The sequence below is a fragment of the Ammodytes marinus genome, assembly GCF_949987685.1.
Source record: "Ammodytes marinus genome assembly, chromosome: 17".
NCBI classification, from domain to species: domain Eukaryota; kingdom Metazoa; phylum Chordata; class Actinopteri; order Uranoscopiformes; family Ammodytidae; genus Ammodytes; species Ammodytes marinus.
This window is the reverse complement of record NC_137221.1, coordinates 12,468,832-12,482,905: the sequence shown is the minus strand read 5'-3', so window position 1 is coordinate 12,482,905 and position 14,074 is coordinate 12,468,832. Positions and strand designations below refer to the sequence as shown.

General features: G+C 41.1%; 1 protein-coding gene across 1 annotated transcript; it reads right to left on the bottom strand.

The window, feature by feature from the left end:
- Window positions 1-104: 104 nt before the first annotated feature.
- On the bottom strand, window positions 105-9,360 carry LOC307263868 (putative 2-ketogluconate reductase). Its single transcript, XM_080045153.1, has 7 exons — window positions 9,258-9,360; window positions 5,860-5,972; window positions 3,593-3,971; window positions 2,109-2,280; window positions 1,585-1,763; window positions 1,159-1,255; window positions 105-636 (listed from the first exon to the last, which is right to left on the bottom strand). The coding sequence occupies exons 2-7, from the start codon at window positions 5,965-5,967 to the stop codon at window positions 480-482; spliced, it is 1,092 nt and encodes a 363-aa protein (XP_079901279.1). The 5' UTR covers window positions 5,968-5,972; window positions 9,258-9,360; the 3' UTR covers window positions 105-479.
- Window positions 9,361-14,074: the final 4,714 nt, after the last annotated feature.

Below are 14,074 nucleotides of genomic sequence, written 5' to 3'. Positions count from 1 at the left end.
AGACAGTGGAGCAACATGTGCATTGGGTGTGATTTGAATGAAGCATATCATTTTCTATCATCAGTGGAAATGCCAACAAATTAAAATAATGAATATGCTGATCTCTCTGATGGACAGTCAGTTGGTTATGATGGGGAGGACTTAACAACGGCACAGCTATTGTTGGCAAGAAAAGTCATCTCACATTGTGTAGTAAGAATCAAAGCCAAGTGTGCAAAATCTGAGGTAGCTTTATTACCTTTTTTTGTCATATTTTTATGAATCTATTGAATTCAATAAAAACAAAGTTGTGAGTTGTACATTTAAACATTAAAATCATTAAGTCATTTCTTTGCCAACCTTTGTTTACAGTCAAGTATTTGCTAATTACTACACAAGTTATCTTAATGCAACATTATTTGACCGTGTATATAACAATGATTATGGCCGAAAGGTGCTTCATCTGGCAGTATGTTAACACTTCTCGACACAGACACATGTCATTTTGGTTTGACTTCGTTGGGAATAGCTTGACCATTCACTGCCGCCACAGCATTTTCCACCATCCTCTGTACCATCCGTCTTGTAGTAGCGTAAGTGTTGGTGCCAGTGTGTGGGGTGATGAGCACGTTAGGAAGGCTGAGGAGAGGATGATCTCTATAAAGGAATAAAAAGAAGAAGAAGATGACGAAGAGAAGTTTATGTTAGGAGGAGCTAGTGGGGAGTTAGTCGAGTGTTGGTTCATGTTAAATTCTGCACTCTTTGCTTGTATGCACAGACTGGTATTCAGGTTAATTTGTACCTTTTGGGTTGTGTATAAGTGAATATCAAAGCTGCTCCAGAGGTTTAAAAAATGTCCAAAGAAAAAGATTTCATTACGCGGTTTTTGGGGGCAGCTGAACATGCCGTCGCACATTAAACTACTTCTTATTGTACTATGATTTTTAAAGGCAGATTTTTTTAGTTAACACATCCAGCAGATAATGCAGTAAACATTTGCACCGTTTCAAGATGCGTTTCTGGCCACCTAACAAATCCAAAATTCACTTTTCCTTTTATTTTCAATTTCACAAAAGAGCTCACAAAAGTTACACAGTATGTGTGCGTGTCTGTGCGTGTGTGTGTGTGTGTGTGTGTGTGTGTGTGTGTGTGTGTGTGTGTGTGTGTGTGTGTGCAGACCTGGGTAGAGGTTCGGGATGAGTCACATCTAACGCTGCCGCACCAATCGTTCCAGCGTACAGAGCTTTGACCAAAGCATCCTGGTCCACCACCAAACCTGAGACATCAAGAAGAAGAAGAAAAAATAAGTTACGCATTTCATAATAACTTTTTTTTTTTACATTTATTTAATTTTTATTTATTTTTTTAAGATATTTTTTTGGCATTTTTCATGCTTTATTGATAGTGTTAAGAGACAGAGGTGAAATGGGGCAGAAAGGGGAGTGACATGCAGAGAACGACCACGGGCGGGAATCGAACCCGGGTCTGATGCTGGGCCCGGCCCGGGGGGGACGCCATACCAAATGAGCTAAGGACGCCCCTACGTTCTTTAAACAAGATCGGCACAGTTTCCGAGGAGGGGTGGGGGGGACAATTGGTCCTCACCTCGGCTGATGTTGACCAGCGTTGCCGTTGGTTTCATGAGGGACAGCTCTCTGTGGCTGATCAGGCCCTTGGTCTCGGGGGTCAGGTTCACTGCCAGCATGACGAAGTCCGACTCCTTCAGCAGGTCGTCCATGTTCTCACAGTATCTCGCACCGACCGCCTGCTCCTCCTCTGCACTCCTGAGACAAGACGAAGCACGGCCAATGACATGTCTCGTTTAGGTGCTGCTTTATTTATTGGCTACAGGCCTACATTTGACATAAATGAACATGAAATGAAATGTTCATTTAATATAAAATAATTAAGACATCTTCCTCTCTGTTCATCTCTTAGACTGTTAAAACTGTTACAAAATGTTTTGATTCTTGACTGTTTTGGTTGTTCTTATTGACTGCTTGACGATCAGAGACTTAATGGATGTCATTTTAAATTTTAAAAGGAACCAACACACATTAAATCAAGATATATCTCACACTAACACATTTTTAAATTAATTTTCTTTTTTTTGGGCTCCACACGTCTACCTCTTGCTTCTGTTGTGATACAGGATCTTCAGGTCGAATCCTTTCCCTCTCTGAGCGATTTTGGTGCCAATGTGTCCCATCCCAATGATCCCCAGAGTTGACCCTGTGACTTCCACTCCCATCAGGCCTAGTGGTAAATGGGTGGTCTTTGGGTCAACAGATATTTGGTGACCTATGGGGGAGGGGGGGAACAGTCAACAGGGTTTCTTTTTTTTTAAACTTTTATTTGAGAGGTTTTATGATTTTACACATATGGACAAAAACAGAACAAGTAGACACATACAATACCCACACAACTCCCACCCCCTCCCTCCTCCCTCCTCCCTCCTCCCTCACATAAACAGACAAGAAAGACACAAAACAAAAATAAAGAATAAAAATAATAAAAGACCAGGAACAAACAAACAAGACAAAATAATCAAGAAAACAAGCTACGAATACATAAAAAACATCAACAAAATTAAAAACAAAACTGGGGCAAATCTCACATGGCACCCGGCAGGGTAAGTGGCACCAAGGGGGCAGACACCTCAGTCCCTAATGTGCTGAAGCACTGGGCTCCATATGTCAAGGAACTTCTGGGAGTTGCCGGACAGTTCAAATCTCAGCCTCTCTACGTGTAAAATGCCCATTAGTTCCCTTAACCAATTGTCAAACTGAGGGGCTAAGTCAGATTTCCACAATTTAAGGATGCATCTCTTAGCAATTACCATGACGTAAACCGTGAGCGTGCGAGCGTTATGGTCCAGATTTTCCAAGGCATGAGAATGTCCGAACAGAGCGGTTTCAGGATCAGGAGTCAAGGAAACATTTAAAACATTAGAATACCATTGAAATACAAGACACCAAAAGTTGTAAAGATTTGGACACTCCCAAAAGTGGTGAGCAAGCGTACCCTCGGCAATCTTACACCTGTTACATAAAGGCGAAAGATTTGGGAAAAAGTTATGCAGTTTAACCTTAGAGTAGTGTAATCAACAGGGTTTCTAACATTATATCATTCATTATACTTAGATGTGTGTAGGCCTACTGTATACTGGATATAAAAACTGTTTTCATGTAACTGTGGGTGTGTCAGAGAAGTGAACATTTTGTAAGGTATATTCTCATAAGTAACAAACAAACTTTACTCAGGAAAATTGGATCTCTGGTTTGAAGTTAGAAAGCTACCTGAAACGTTACTGTTTAACTGTTGTCTACAGCAGCCGGGCCCACCGTTTTGTTTGCAAACATATTGTAGTCTTACGTTTGGTTCCAAGAAATTTAATGTAGTGAACACTTAGGTTTTGTAAACTAACTGCAGGCTCTGCGTATGTTTACAAATCTCCCTCCCCTGAAACTGCATTGTGCACCTTTAATAATGGATTCACAAATTGCGTGAAGCATGTGTACAAACAATTTGAGATCAAATAAATTAAGATCCTAAACCCCTTTGAGGCTTCTTTGTGATTTATGCTTTTGTGCAAGATGAGACAGATACTCACCCTGGACGATCTTGCGAGCCGATGCCAGGAGCAGAGCCATACCCATATCTGCAGTGGCGTCGCTAACCACTCCTGGTGTGTTGGTCACCTTCACCCCTAGACTGTTGATGTAGGGCACGTCCAGGTGGTCGATGCCCACTCCTCCGTTGGCGATGACCTTCAGCGAGGGCAGTGAGCCCAGGAGCGAGGGCTCGGCAGCGGGGAGAGCGTCCCACACAAACATGGCCTGGATTCTGGGGCCGTGCAGCCGGGGGTTTTGGAGGAAGTCTTTGTGGCAGACCATCTGGAAGTGTTGCTTCATGACATCAGTGACTTCTTCCAGGTAACCGTTTTCGCCCACCTCTGAGAACAGGGCCCAGGGTTTGTCGTCCTCCATTGCCTGAAATGGCATCATGGGACATAGAGGTCAACCAATTAAAGGCTGGCTGGATGACTAAACAGTGCAAAGCCATCAATTTCAAAGGCTCCAGTTTCACCATGTACTGGTAATTACTTAAGTGATAGTTAAACCACATAATACACTGCTAGAATAAGGGTTTTGAGGCCAAATCTTAGGAGAAATGTGCTTTTCTGTTAGTTCGAGGAAAGAAGATCAATAACACTTTCATATTTGTACATATGACGCTACAGCTAGCTAGTCCAGTATCCAAGTTGAATGCCTCAAGTTACTCAGATAACATCTAATAAGACAGATATTAATAAACACAAATATAATTTATTCAAGACCCATCTCTTCTCCTCTGCCTACCCCTAGTTCACCCACCAACCCAACTTTACATGACATTTTTGTTTGTTTATTGTTTTGTTTTTGTAAAGCGCTCTGAGTGAGAGAAGAGCGCTATATAAATAAAATTTATTATTATTATTATTATTATAAATAAACTTTGTATCAATAATACTTTAATAAAAACACATTTGAATAATGAAGAATTCAGGAGCTTAATATTGTGCAAACACTTGGGACAGAACCACAGAACTCACAAAAAGGGTTTGCTTGCTCTGCTTCCTTCGGACCTTGAACCAGGAAGAACTAAGGGGATGTGATGTATTTCAAAATAAGAGCTTTTTTGACTATCACTTCTATTACTATTACTACTAACTCGATATACCATAATGACAACAATTATTATTATTATTATTATTATTAAAACAACAACTTATGTTGTTAGTTCAAATGTAATTTTTTTTTAAACATAATTTTTCCCGAAATTAAAGAAAAACTAAATAAAGCTCAAAACAATAATACATTTTAGTTTCATTAATGAAGAAATAAATAAATAAATCAAAGGCCACACACTCGAGTCTCTTGAGGCTCATATTTTCACTCACATTTTTCACACCTCATTTTACGACATCTCATATTAAAGGTGAAGTAAGCGATTTAATTATGTTAATATAAGTGTTAAATCGCTCTTTATTCATACAGTGATCACTTATATAGTGTGCGCATTTCATAAAGCCGATCTCTCAACCGCTCTGCATGTAATCGGCAAATAAACTTTTCGGGGATCCCACTACTGATAACCAATCAGAAGAGTGAACGCTACAAACCGGCACCCATAGCGGAGCAGGTAAAAATCCTTCCCAATGTATGTTTTAGTGGTTTGTATCATGTTTTATCACACTTATGGATCTGAGATGATGCTAGATAACTCGCTGCTTGAAGACCGCAGTGCATGAATGTGGTGGGGGACTTGGGGACGACGGAGGGGACTGCTAACTGCAGGAAGTTAGCTAAACTGACCATTCCGCTTACTGAACCTTAAATATAATAATAACAATAAAGTATTATTAACACAAATTAAAGTTAATAAGCATATTTTAAGGGCCTTATGACCTATGAACTAATGCTTATTACAAGGACCTTAATATTAAGCATTACCATGTGCCTCATTGCTCTTGATGAGGACAATTTAGATGTCACTATTGCATCATCAGGGTTATTTCCTCAAGACTCCATTCAGAGCCACGGATGATATGATACAACTGTTTCCACAGGCTGAATACAAGTACAACTCCTTGTGGCAAACAAACAGATATTCATGATCGGTTAAGTTTTGACAATGTTGTAAACTTGTACAACTAACTTATACACTATAAAAAGTCCTCTTTAAATAGACTTCGGATCCGCATCTGATCTGACCACGTCCTGATACCCCAGACAGAGTGTGTCTCCTGCACATCCACACAAAAATACTTTGATCATAAACCCTTTGACAATGACAAGTGGCATAATTTCCCAAACTGTAAATTGCAACATAAATTACCTTTTTGTGATGCAAGTGGCGTACAGATCTGTGCAGGTTTGCCACTTTAAGAAGCCGGGAGGCCGGTGCTGGATGAAGTAGTCTCTTCAAACACTGCACACTTTGCATTCCGTCTGGAAAGTTAAAAGTTTAGTTTAATATTTAATTTGATATTGTTTTCCATAAATAATAGAAGCCCATCGATGATTGCTGGGCTTATATAGTGTCATTGTGGTGTCGGATCCACAAGCATCTGAGCATGATACTGCTGCCGATTCTATATGATGTGCAGACAAATTCCAGAGATTTAACATAAAACAGAGTGAAGCAAAGTCTTGGTCTACAAATCTATGCGATACAGTATTTTTTTTTAAAGAACGGCATTGAGTCAAAAGTCCACAGGTCAAACTGCTTAAATGATTAACATGAAACCTCTGGTTCAGTGGAACAATTCCACACTACCGTTCAAATGATTTTGAAAATATCGTGTGTAATGAAATATTTCAAATGAGTTCTTAGTTCAGTTCTCACCTTCAACTGGAGCCAGAGGATTACTTTTTATAAACCCTGGTGTTTCCTGCCTTATGAGGAAAGAAACAGAGGGATAAAATGGAGCTGGTAGTTTAGATAGTTGATCAAAGCTGACCTCACCTTGGTTTAAGATTAAGGGTGTATTCACACTGGGAAAGTCCGCTAGTGCACTTGCTTTGGTCCAGACCAAATAGAGTTTTGATTTTTTTTGTTTGGTGTGGTCCACTTTCATATTGCCCCTTTTGCAAAGTGAACCAGCATTACGAAGCAAAACCACACGTGATCTGAGGTCATTCATTCATTGGACAGACATTCTGGGGTGGAGAGAAACAGGAAGCACGAAGTTTAAACTGCGAAATATATATCATTGATATAATATGGGGCTAAAAATAATAAAAGGGCCTACATCTAACCTATAAATAAAGAGGAAAAATATCAAATTATTGTTGTTTCATATGGTTATAATGTGTAGCCTTATGTCAATGCCACGTTATGTGGCTTGTAGCCTACGATGTGAAACATAATTGTTACTGTATTTTTGGTGCTGGACGCACGAGGAATAGGCTCAAACTGACACTCAGCTGATTAAGCTGTGTATCAGCTGGGTCGGCGCAGTTCAGCTCCAAACTGACGGTCCCGTACATGGGAAGCAAAATAAAAACACTCACTTCTTGCGCAGCGTGAACCTGTTGGCACTGTGCGAGAGACGCTCCTCTCTCCTTCATCTGATCGCTGAACACATTCAGCATTTTTACACGTCCTCTCGATCAAATGTAATATATTGTTCTGGGCTCCCGGTCAAACCACAACTTATCGTCCTAACAATGGCGACAACAACACTTTCCCATAATGTGAAGCTGACGGCTATTTATTAAAAAAGAAAAGAAAAAAAAGGCACAGTGCCTCCTGCATTTGGGTCGGATTGAGTCCGAACAAATTCACACCACAAACGAACTGCAGCAGAGTGCGTTTGGAGACTACCTCTTCAGCTGGGTCTCGGAGCGTTTGTTTGGTCCGCACCCGAGTGCGATTGCTGTATTCACACCTGCCTGAAAGATGCGCACCGAAGGCAGAAGTGCATCTGAGTTCGTTTCAACCGAACTAAACACGAGCTGCATTCCAATAGTAGTTGCACTTCCCCTCGTTCATTTACCCTCAGCCCTTGGTATGACGTAACAGCATACGTTGCACGGAGGGAACTTGGAGAGCGGAGGGAGACTGGGCGGGGGAGGAGCGGGGGATTTAAATGGAACCCACTTGCCCTTGTAGTCGCAATGGACCGTCAGTTACATAGGTAAATCTGAATGCAAATAATACAGAATTATAACATTCTGCTAAGGTAGCCTATGTTGCAGAAAGCCATTCCCATAGCATAACAAACATTGAATTTCGACACGGTAACTCAGATTATCAAGATATTGTTACTTACACATGTAAATTGTTTGCTCTGACATATTTTCTTATTTATGTTAGTTTCAACCAAAAACATTTGTTTTAAATAGTCCTCTAATTGGCAGCCATCTGTGTTATAGCAGCAATGTGTAAACTGCAATACTTTCACTGGATTGTTCGTATGGAAATAGGATAGCCTAATTGAGGCGTTTTGGAATATATTTATATATATATATTTGTCCTGCGGGTGGCCGCGATGTCCCTAAAAGCATACAGTCTACCGGAAAATAAAAGGAGAAGAAGAAGACGACGAATTGCAATGCACTGTGGGTGATATCCACCTCGGAGTGACCATGGATGTTCACTTGATCACTCAGCCCTCCGAGGGTCTATCTCACGAAGTTCACTTCAGTTTCCAGACAATTGGAACGACACTTAAGATGGCGGCGGGGATTCCCCCGAGGGCAAGTGCCTAGGGAAAGTGAACGAGGGCCTGTTGAACGGGTATTGGAACGCAGGGACGGCATGTGTGAATACACCCTAAGACTACATTTCAGAAGCAGCGCAGCGACGATGGACTACAACTCAGTGACTAAGATGAGTTATTCATTTAGCTCACTGACCATGACTGGGCCGGCAGAAGCTTCAGGGCAGTGATTGCACAAGACTGAATGCCAGCCATAAAGAGCCTGTATACTGAGAAGAAAACTGCCGCATGGAAATATAAATTCAGCTGGTTGATCATCATTCACAAATTACTTACTTTATCCAGTAAACTCTACCCCAACTGTCTCTGCTTGTCATGTCCTGATTAGATTTTTTTTTAAACTAATTATCCCTCAAAGGGGCAGAGCCAGCAGCACATACTAATTGGAAATGGAAGAGCATTCATGCACACAGGCAGTTAACCAGCAAAATAAATGACCCACAAAGATCTATTAATCACATGCAGGACATGTATGCAAATCAAAACAGCAATAGGAGAACTATGGAAGTGTGAGAAATAATAACATAAAAATAACAATAAAGTCAAGGTGGGATTTTTTTCCCATTAAAATCAAAACTGCTGCTTGGCCTTGCCTTTAGCAATGCCATACTGCTCATCAAGCCAGTGAAGCCATCATTTGCTCAACCACAAGGAATGAAAGTCAGTTTACTTTATTTATACAGCACGTGTGTAGGCTGCTTCTGGATGAGCATTCAACACTAAAACTACAAAACCCTTTACACCTACTTAAGAGCCTTTAAACCTCAAATATTCAAACCTGCAGTGGGACACACTTGTCCTGTAAATGTGCAACCACTGGGTGGCAGTAACACCTTAATCTGTGGGTGTTTGTGAGACAACGCAATGACTTCACTAGTTTTAAATGGGTTCCAGCGTTGTGCAGGTGTAGGGCTGCCCATATCATCTGTGTGGGATTTGTGTTTCATATTTGCAATAGCATATCACACGAATAGCAGACCGTGTGAGTGTGTTTATTTGTGCCACTCACCTCTTTGAAGGTAGAAGCAGACAGTCACAGCTGGATGATCAAGGAGACTGTCAGTAGACAGTCAGGATGACAGGACGACTATAAGCCGGACAAGACAGTCCTGTTAAAAAATAGTTAGACCACAATAATAAGTTACTAGGCATGTCCCCGATGCATAGAGCCACCGAGAATGCAGCAGTCTGTGGGTATAGGCGTTTCAACCTGCCAGTGCTGCCCCCTATTGGCCAGGAGGACTGTAATAACAAAAAAAACATCAAATAATAGACATCTTTCTCTTAGCCGAGGTATTTTCAATAAATTCAGCAATTGCATATGTCTGTCTCCTGCATATAATAAACTCCCTTTACATTGACTTTCTTGAATATCCCTAGTCTCAAATCATGGTAAAATGGACAATGCAAAATAAGTTGCATTTCATTTTTGATTTCACTGAGCTCACAAAAGTTACAGTCTTTTTTTCTCACCTCACTGTGTGTGTGGCGCTTGGCGCTCATGCATGCTGTTTACCTGCTTCTTTACTGTTGCATAATCTCACCTGTCCTTCATGCAGTTCCTCATCCCTCCCTCTGTCTGTCTCTCCTCTTCTCTGCCCCTCAGTCACCAGGCCGCTCCTCCAAACATTCAACTCTACAACTTTTCTCATCCACCTTCTCCCTTCCCTTCCACTCCTCTCTTTCTCTCTCCTCCGTGAATCTGAGGGTACAACCTTCTTCCTCCTTCTATATACTGTCCAGAGTCCATTAGACTTTTTATTAAGCCAGTTCAGATCCAGCCAGGCTCCAGTTCCAACTGCCGCCATGTCTGACAGCAGGAGGCCTTTTAGCCAAGTGCTGACTCAGGTGGTAGACACAGCAATATTATCCCTGCTTCATCACGCAGCATTTATAGGATATTGTTGACGATGCTCTTCTAAGATCAATAACGAATATGGAAGTAAATGATTCATGTCACATCAGTACTCAGAGGAGACCTGTTTTCTTTTGTTTGTGTGCAAAAAAAATCCCACATGTTTCATGGAGACATTTGATCGCACCACCCCTCCTTCCCTTTAACCCACGGCTCAATGCAATAGCATTTATTGTGTTGCATGTCATGGTGTCATGTTTGCAGACAGGTGGGCACTTATACCTGATCGTCACAAGTGCAGCCTCCTCTTCATTATAGATTGCTGACGTGAGTCCACAGCTCTATCCTGACTCAGCTCTTTGAAGTCACGGTGTAGATGGGGATGCTTCTCACTCAGCCTCCTCTCAACGGATAAAAATAAAACTCTCAGAAACAATGCATATGACTTCCCTACATGGGCTTGTGCTGCGTTGTCAAATCCACTGTCTTGCATTTTCATTTTCATTTGGCAGAGGTAAACTACAGTGGAGACAGACAGATTCTATATATACTATATAACTCTTTTCTACTAAATAATCAGAAGTGATGCGGGTACATGCCTTCAATAAGTGAGATATTTACCAATTAAATTATTCTAGACCCTGGTGCCAATATACAATGGCGAAATACAACAAAAAGTGTGCAGCGTGTTTCATTGTGCTGCTGTGATGTTGACATATCTACTGACTGTAATCTAGTTGTTTGAAATTGTGAGTCTATGAACTAACAAACATCTAAATGGATCCTTTATCTACATGTGTAATTGCACAATGGATTTGCACATGTGCGTGTGTGTGTGCGCGTGTGTGTGTGTGTGTGTGTATGTGTGTGTGTGTGTGTGTGTGTGTGTGTGTGTGTGTGTGTGTGTGCGTGTGTGTGTGTGTGTGTGTGTGTTCGTATACCGTAGCTGGACTTGCATGGAATGCATTTAACTCTCCAGATATCAGCAATTTCTCTAGTGCTTATTTCTTCTTGACTGTGCATTTGCCACTGTTTTCATGCTTGTCTGCAACTTTTTCCACAAATTGCAGAACAACAATGTATTCAGTGGCTTAGGCTTTCCTCCCCAAATTGTTCCTGGACTCTTTCAGGAGGATTTCCCTTCCTGCAGGTACTGTTTGTCTCGCAGGAAACCAGGAGACACACACACACGCACACACACACACACACACACACACACACAGACACACACCCATAGGCACGCTTCACATTCACACCTGATTGTCTCTAAGGGTTCTGAAGAAGCTCAACACGCAAGACTCAGCATGTCCTGCACCTGCTGGATAATCCAGTCCGCCTGAGCATTAGTCTACTGCTCATGACGCACAGCAGTGAAATCACAGGCCTTGTTCTCTGACTGCTGTCAGTGGTCACCTGCACCTCTCTGGTGTCCAGTGACCCACACCATTCCCTGCATTACAGACCACACACTCTTTCCCTGTACTATATGACATACTGTCCATAAAAAGTACATAATTTGCATTCAGTTTGCATACAATTGGGGCATACTTATACATGTATATCTCGTCACAACATTGTGCCTTGAACTTGACTCTTTTTCTTGTATATCTATAACAACGCTGGTTGTTTTCACTCGGAAGCTCAGTCGATGTGACATAACTTTTGCTGCACAGCCAAAAAAGCATGCTGGTTTGTGTATATTGGGAGCGAATGTTGTAGGACATGTTTTGGCACACTGCATTTGGCATCATGTATTGGGATATCCTAAATCTTTTTCTACCATACTAAATAGTAGTGAAGTATGGGTATTGGAACAAACCCTAAAGTGGAAACTTTGAGCATCCACACTTACCAGACATCTGTAGCCACGCTTGGCACACCAGATCATGACATCATATATTGCTCAGAAATGTATCAATAGAAACGAGAACAGTAACAGTAAATAAAGCAGTAACTTTATGAGGCAGTTTACAGTTGAATTTCAGTTTTACTTCTGTAACTTTCAATGGCCTTTTCTCACTGAGGCCACAGTCTTCTGCCAGGTCATGCCTGCCATGGGTGCTTAGCTCACCTCTAAACTTTGGCCACTCTCCCCAGCGGACTCAGTGCAGCACAAGGTTACCTCCTCCTGGTTAGGTAATAGATAATCACTGAGAAGAGGTTGCTGGTCCTCCACTGTGCGGCTCAGTAGCTTCTCCATCCATCATCGGCTACTTAGCCTTGTCTCTAAAGCCACTGTTACCCAATGAGAGCCTGTGTAGAGCCATGGGCCGGCTGATTTAGAAGGTGGCTCTCCATTACAAAGGCTCTTGACGTTTGAGCAGGCATCACTGGTCTGTTTATATGTGTGTATGTGTGCATGTGTAAGGAGTGCAGAGATGGGGATTGCTCTTCAGCAGACAGCACAGTCAGATCAATGTTATGCAAACCTATTAGTCAGAGGTTGCAGTGATAGCTCCACAGTACAAAGGGACTCTCCCTCAGGGTCAAACACTCTGATGAGCCTTCACTTCTGTTAAGTGTGAATATCTTTTTTTTTTTTTGCTGGTTTAAGCCAAAAACTCACAGCATAACAATGTCAAACAGTGAGTTACTCACCCTGAAACTGCAATGGTACAGCAAACACTGATGGTCTTTATTTGAACATAAAAAGACTCATTTATTGATTTTTCATCAGCTGAATTATTGCTTCAAACCTGCCAATTATATTTGTCGTTAAGAAAGAACATAAAGATGGCATAAAGGAAACTGACATATGTGAAACAAAACCAATATTTTGTATTAACATTATTAGAGATTTTTGTATTATTCTCATCACGATCACAGGTTGCATGGCATTTTGTGTACAGTACTGTTTGTGAAAACTTGATATTAATGTTTTCTTCTTCATATAAATGTATGGGATCATGCTTTCCAATGGGGTGTCCATATAACTCAGTGGATGAGACACTGACAATGAACCACGATGTGAGTCTTGGTAGGGTCTCTTTGTTGCATCTCTATCATCATCATCATCTTTGATGTTGCCTGTGTCACCATTGGTGAATGCAATCATGCATGCGTCTCAGTTTCCTGAATGTCCATGCATGACAGTGTGAGGGTTTATATAAGAACATTTACCACCAACATTTCAAGGCACATTGGTTCTAAATGCACCCCAGATAAGATAGGACGTCGACTACATATATTTATTTTTAAAGCTATTTTAAGATTGTTTGTACAGAGCAGTGCAACGTGTAATTCTATCTCACTGTTTTTCCAGATATTTCAAACATGTTTTTTTATGTTTGGTTTTCGAATGCAGTGGATCGTCCTATCTGTTCAGAATATTGCTGACTCAACACTCGGAAAGGATTCTCACTCTATAGGCCATTAAGAAAATGCTCCCTGGAACAGTGGCTGAATAAGCCCCGTGGCTTTGACTTCCACTAATCATCTTAGGCAAAGCATGGCTCCCAATGTGCCTGCATGGGAACACCTGTACTGGGTCACACAGCAAATGCATGTTGGTTGTCATCCCATAATCTTACTCATCATTATTATCATCATGCAATATCCCAAAATAAAACAGCTTATCATGTTGGCGCGACAACTGGACATATCAACTGGAGGTTTTGTGAGGGAATGCCAAAATAAAATATTTAACCTATTTATTTTTCAATTGAATTGCTGATCTCAAAGGACTATGTTGCAAATACCCCTCATTAGAGGAAAAACGGCAAGACAGATCGCACAGACCGATAGACACACAAAAGTCATGCAAAAAACTGTGGTTGGAAAATGCATTTGCATGAAGACACATTTGCATTGAACTGCATTATTTGAAACAAGAATTTGGGCAGATGTAAACTAAGGAGGACACACGTTCTCTGCATGGTTGCACAAAAAGTGAAAAAGGCTACATCAGATAGATAGATAGATAGATAGATAGATAGATAGATAGATAGATAGATAGATAGATAGATAGATAG

Excerpts from the sequence above, each read along its gene's own strand:
- LOC307263868 (XM_080045153.1), bottom strand. The coding sequence starts at position 5,967 with ATGCAAAGTGTGCAGTGTTTGAAGAGACTACTTCATCCAGCACCGGCC. Across the intron at positions 1,256-1,584 it reads GCTGGTCAACATCAGCCGAG|GTTTGGTGGTGGACCAGGAT; the intron begins GTGAGGACCAAT and ends TTGATGTCTCAG. Across the intron at positions 637-1,158 it reads CATCCCGAACCTCTACCCAG|AGATCATCCTCTCCTCAGCC; the intron begins GTCTGCACACAC and ends ATTCCTTTATAG.